The sequence below is a fragment of the Trematomus bernacchii genome, unplaced genomic scaffold (assembly GCF_902827165.1).
Source record: "Trematomus bernacchii unplaced genomic scaffold, fTreBer1.1, whole genome shotgun sequence".
NCBI classification, from domain to species: domain Eukaryota; kingdom Metazoa; phylum Chordata; class Actinopteri; order Perciformes; family Nototheniidae; genus Trematomus; species Trematomus bernacchii.
In genome coordinates this window covers 586,819-593,274 of record NW_022987790.1, presented here as the reverse complement: position 1 = coordinate 593,274, position 6,456 = coordinate 586,819, and the positions used below count along the sequence as shown (strand labels likewise).

The 6,456-nt window shown below is 37.3% G+C and overlaps 1 protein-coding gene across 1 annotated transcript in view; it reads right to left on the bottom strand.

Moving 5' to 3' along the window:
• unc13d (unc-13 homolog D (C. elegans)) overlaps window positions 1–6,456 on the bottom strand; it is a 34,375-nt gene that overhangs the window by 19,240 nt on the left and 8,679 nt on the right. The window contains 8 exon segments of the mRNA XM_034149668.1: window positions 63–153; window positions 1,324–1,445; window positions 3,707–3,724; window positions 3,726–3,764; window positions 3,767–3,826; window positions 4,851–4,955; window positions 5,432–5,524; window positions 6,311–6,415. Coding sequence (XP_034005559.1) covers window positions 63–153; window positions 1,324–1,445; window positions 3,707–3,724; window positions 3,726–3,764; window positions 3,767–3,826; window positions 4,851–4,955; window positions 5,432–5,524; window positions 6,311–6,415 — 633 coding nt within the window.

Genomic DNA, 6,456 nt, shown 5'->3' with positions numbered 1-6,456 from the left:
TTATAAGTACATGTACAACATACTTTATACTTATGTTTGTTATTAGTAGTATGTTTACTGACCAGTATGGCGTCGCTGACCTCGTCGTGTAACTCAAACTCAGCCGGGTTCAGTTTCTGAAACGCCTGAGTCTTACAGATCTGCACCAAGATCCTGGGACAAAAACACATTTTAATATATTTGTAATGTTTTATTAAGAAGTGTGGATGGGACTGTGATATGATGCAGACGCAGGTATATATATTACTGAGTATTTAATCATTACAGAACACTTTTTTAGTACCAAACCCAGGGTTGGCGGAAGGATAAAGGATGTTAAAAGTATCATGCAATAGTCTCAATAATGCTAAATAACTATATTAAAATAAGGCTACTGTTTTTCTAAATTATATAATAAATAAATAATAATAAACTTAATTAATAGAGATTTATTTTCACAAAATTGATGATGCCAGTGCCATAAATTATTTTGAGAAATGTACTATAAAATTAGACAATAAAAAGAGAGGAATGAGTAAAAAAATAAAATTACTAATAATAATAATAATAATTATAAATTCAAAAATAAGTAAAATAAATCTGAAATTATTATATAAGGAGCGCAAAACAGAGCGTATAGAAAAAAATAGAATTTATGACTGATTGTCTATCGAAATCAGCAGACAAAGGTATACGTAGAAACACATATGATTATGCTGATATACAAGAGAGGGGGTTACACACAAAATTCTGACTTTTTCTCAAAATCTCAAAATGATCACTTTTTCTCAAAATTATCACTTTTTCTCAAAATCACAAAATTATCACCTTTTCTCAACATTATCACTTTTTCTCAACATTATCACTTTTTCTCAAAATTATCACTTTTTCTCAAAATTATCACTTTTTCTCAAAATCACAAAATTATCACCTTTTCTCAAAATTATCACTTTTTCTCAACATTATCACTTTTTTTTTTGTTGAGAGTTTTTCCTCAATAACCCTCTAATTAGTGCTGATTTATCGCAAGTAAGGACGTTCTTGTACATGAGTTTTGGTCTTAATATGCTCAATATGCAGCAGCAGTACCACAAGAATAGTAATTCTCCAATAATAACACCTAACAAATATATTCTTATGTAACAAGACATGAAACTACACGTGTTATTTGTGTCAAAATAACAAAATATTAGGTATTTCTAACTCAGAATATGTTCCCTATTTTAAAGTGAAGTCTTGTTCATAACCAATAAGCTAGTAGTTTGACTGTAATATGTGAATGAACAACTAGTTGATGGTGAATATGTGTACCTTAATGTAAAGTGTTACCACATGTGTGTGTACCTGAGCAGAGTGTGTAGTTTGGGAGTGTTTTTGGGGTCGGGGGGGAAGATGTCTCTGTATTTGGACACGAGACACAGTCCGTACTTCAGGAAACCGTGGAGAGAGTCGCCCAGCTCCTGTTTCTGTAAACACAGAAACACACTTTGATATAAACTCATTTACTTTAAAGCATGAAGGAATCCAGAATCAGAATCAGAGTGTTTGCCAGGTTCGTTTACACATACAAGGAATCTGCTTTGGTATCTGTTGGTGCGATTGCTATGTATATACTGTTATATTTTACTATATATCTAGTTCTCTACCTGTGTTTTTAATTCCTGTTTGTATGCACCATGACACCAAGTCAAATTCCTCGTACGTGTCAACCTACCTGGTGATCAACCTGATTCTGATTCTGATAAACAATCTAAAAAAATAAGTTGCAAAGTAGGTAAAAAAAAAAGAAATATATAAGAATAATAAAAAATACTTTTACATATACACACTTTTAGAATGTATTATACATATATATATATACAGTATATGGTATGTATACTGTATGTTTATATACTAGTACGTTAATTAATAAAAGGGTATTCTAACTTATTCTATATGTTTCATATTGTTTGATGTATGCATTTAGATACTCAATGTATATATGTTATTTATTACATTTTTTGGGCACTGGTTTCAGACAGAGGGTGAAAAGCAGAGAGGGCAAAAGTACACACATCCTTTACTCAAGTAGAAGTACAGATACTCGTGTTTAAAAATACTCTGGTGAAAGTAGAAGTACTGACTAAACTTCTTTACTCAAGTCAAAGTAAAGAGGCTTTGAAATGTACTTCAGTAAAAAGTACCCATAACTAGCAGCTGTTTTAAAGAGTACCTGACCTCCCTTTATATTAATAGAACAATAATGTCATTGTTAGCTAATGAATGTTTCCATGCTGAACAACGGCAACATGACAACGTTTTCATTGGTCCCTCTTCTTTAGAGAAGACCAGGAAATGATGGATACACGGATCGTGTTCAAATCAATAGGCACGCAATGACTCTAAATAATAATGATCACGCCACCAAACACACATTCAAACTAAAGGAACCAGCCTGTTTGGAAAATGTGAGAAGTAGAAAGTACAGGTATTTGTGTTCAACATGTAAGAAGTAGAAAGTACAGGTATTTGTGTTCAACATGTAAGAAGTAGAAAGTACAGGTATTTGTGTTCAACATGTAAGAAGTAGAAAGTACAGGTATTTGAGTTCAACATGTAAGAAGTAGAAAGTACAGGTATTTGAGTTCAACATGTAAGAAGTAGAAAGTACAGGTATTTGTGTTCAAAATGTGAGAAGTAGAAAGTACAGGTATTTGTGTTCAACATGTAAGAAGTAGAAAGTACAGGTATTTGTGTTCAACATGTAAGAAGTAGAAAGTACAGGTATTTGTGTTCAAAATGTAAGAAGTAGAAAGTACAGGTATTTGTGTTCAAAATGTAAGAAGTAGAAAGTACAGGTATTTGTGTTCAACATGTAAGAAGTAGAAAGTACAGGTATTTGTGTTCAACATGTAAGAAGTAGAAAGAACAGGTATTAGTGTTCAACATGTAAGAAGTAGAAAGTACAGGTATTTGTGTTCAACATGTAAGAAGTAGAAAGAACAGGTATTAGTGTTCAACATGTAAGAAGTAGAAAGTACAGGTATTTGTGTTCAACATGTAAGAAGTAGAAAGTACAGGTATTTGGGTTCAACATGTAAGAAGTAGAAAGTACAGGTATTTGTGTTCAACATGTTAAGAAGTAGAAAGTACAGGTTATTTGTGTTCCAAAATGTAAGAAGTAGAAAGAACAGGTATTGGTGTTCAACATGTAAGAAGTAGAAAGAACAGGTATTAGTGTTCAAACATGTAAGAAGTAGAAGTACAGTATTTGTGTTCAAAATGTAAGAAGTAGAAAGTACAGGTATTTGAGTTCAAAATGTAAGAAGTAGAAAGTGAAAGTACCAGGTATTTGTGTTCAAAATGTAAGAAAGTAGAAAGTACAGGTATTTGAGTTCAAATGTAAGAAGTAGAAAGTACAGGTATTTGAGTTCAAAATGTAAGAAGTAGAAAGTACAGGTATTTGGGTTCAACATGTAAGAAGTAGAAAGTACAGGTATTTGGGTTCAACATGTAAGAAGTAGAAAGTACAGGTATTTGTGTTCAAAATGTAAGAAGTAGAAAGTACAGGTATTTGAGTTCAACATGTAAGAAGTAGAAAGTTCAGGTATTTGTGTTCAAAATGTAAGAAGTCATAAGGAAAAAGTCGTCAGAAAAATAAGTAGTGAGTAAAGTACTGATACCAGAAACATTGTACTTAAGTACAGTAACGAAAGTATTTGTACTGTGATATTGATGAGATGTGTACCTGCTGGTTGGGGAGCTCCCTGCTGGTGCCAGTGGTATTTCCACGCTGGGGTGAGGCTGCCTGCAGGAGAACAGAGGAGTCCACCTCCAAACTCTGATACAGCTTACTGTACGCCACCCACTTTCCTGTGGCACACACACACACACACACAACACACACCACACACACACACACAACAACACCAACACAACACACACACACACACACACACACACACACACACAACACACACACAGAGACACACCCACACACACACCACACACACACACAAACACACAACACAGATGAGACACACCCCACACACCACACACACACACACACACCACACACACACACACACAAGAGACACACACACACACACACACACACACACACACCACACACACACACACACACACACACACACACAACACCACACACACACACACACACAGCGGACACACACACACACACACCACACACACACACACACACACACACACACACAGAGACACACACACACACACACACACACACACACACACACCACACCACACAGAGACACACACCACACACACACACACACACACACACACACACACACAGAACACACACACACACCACACACACACACACACACACACACCACACACACAACAACAACATATACACACACACACACACAACCACTCACACACACACACACACACACACACACATTCACCACACAAACACTCACAACACACACACACACACGCACACACACACGCACACAACACAATAACATAAAAAGACCATTACAGTAGTAGCAATGACATGATAAGGACAGCACCAGAAAACCCTATGTAATTTATATTCTTGATGACAACTGTCTTTCGTGCGTCCACCATCTGTTTGCAACTCATATTCCAATGACTTGTATATAGACTCCCATAGCACTATTTGTATCTGTTTTATTGTGTTGCTCTGTTGGAGGAGCCTAAGATTTCAATTGACATATCTACACTGTAGCTGCTGTACAAATGACAATAAAACGTACAAACTGATTTTGAAAATGATATTATGTGTACTATGGATAACACAAACAATGTTGACTCCTAGGGGTTAACAGGGAACTGAGTTACTGATATGCAAACGATCATTTTGTGAATGTTTTTCCTTAAACTCACGCCAGGTCCTGCAGAAAAGGTGAGAGGTCGTTCTGCGTGGCGTAAAACTCCAGCAGCGTCTGAGCCTCGCCGCAAAGATCGCCTTTCCACGGAGCCGAGCCCTGAGAGAGAAGTGACTTTAATGTGATGCCACGATACGATAGTACTTTAATGGTCAGAGTAAAAGAAGAAGTATTCAGATCTTGTACTAGAGTAAAAGTAGAAGTACCAGAGTGTAGGAATACTCTGTTTCAAGTAAAAGTTGAAAAGTATTATCATCAAAATATAGTTGTGTGTGTGTGTGTGTGTGTGTGTGTGTGTGTGTGTGTGTGTGGTGGTGTGTGGTGTGTGTGTGAGAGTGTGTGTGGTATGTGTGTGTGTGTGTGTGTGTGTCTGTGTGTGTGTGTGTGTGTGTGTGAGAGGTGTGTGTGGTGTGTGTGAGTGTGTCTTGTGTGTGTGTGTGTGTGTGTGTGTGTGTGTGTGTGTGTGTGTGTGTGTGTGTGAGAGAGTGGTGGTGTGTGTATGTGTGTGTGTGTGTGTTGTGTGTGTGTTGTGTGTGTGTTGTGTGTGTGTGTGTGTGTGTGTGTGTGTCCTGTACCTGTTGCTTGGAGATGTAAGCCTCAACAAACTGCTGCAGGATCCCGCAGTAGTTGATGTACGAACTGCGACCGGCGCTCAGAGTCCCGTCTCTCTGTCAGAAAACACACATTATTACACCAAGAAACACCAGAACATTTGAAATAGACCCTGTTCTTCTTTTGGGGATTTCCCCTCTCCTGCAGTGAGATCTATGGGTTTGTGTGCATGTAAATGGTCTGCAAACGCTAAAATCCCCATGAAACGCCTCCATTGGACTCCTTTGTTTACTTTCTGAACATGCAACATAAGCTAAGGGGCGGGACATCTCTAAGCGGTTGACCAATCACAACAGAGTACTTTTCATTCTGCTTGTAGTAACTTTGTGTCTCTTTGCTATCATCTTTGTTCCTTTTGAGGTCATTTTCTGTCACGTTTTCTGTCTCTTTGTTATCATATCTTTGCTTTTTGAGGTCATTTTGTTTTATAAATGTTTTGTTCTTTAGATTTGGATTTGTTTTACGTCTCTTTGTCATGATTGATGTCTCTTCGTGGTAGTTCCACCCCTTTCCATAGACGTTTTAAATGTCTTTATCCAAAATGCGCTCACATAGTGACATCACTTTGTGTCACTGGCGCTTCTATTGGCTAGCGCTCCAACATAAGCTAAGGGGCGGGACATCTCTAAGCGGTTGACCAATCACAACAGAGTAACTTTCTGTCTGCTTGTTGTAATTTTCTGTCTCTTTGAAGAAACTTTTTGTCGCTTTGTTATCATATTTTTTCCTATTGAGGACATTTTCTGTCACATGTTGTGTCTCTTTGTGGTAGTTCCACCCCTTTCCGTAGACGTTTTAAGTGTCTTCGTGTCTTTTTTTAGCTAATATGCTCTTTTCTTTACCGCTTTATGGATGAACTTGAGGTTCAGGTGGCACTGTCCGCGGTCGGGATACGTCTCTGTCCTCGGCTCCAGATTGTACCAGTTGTCTTCAGTACAGTGGAGATCCTACAGCGAGAAAATACATGTTATATTACACCGGGACGAAA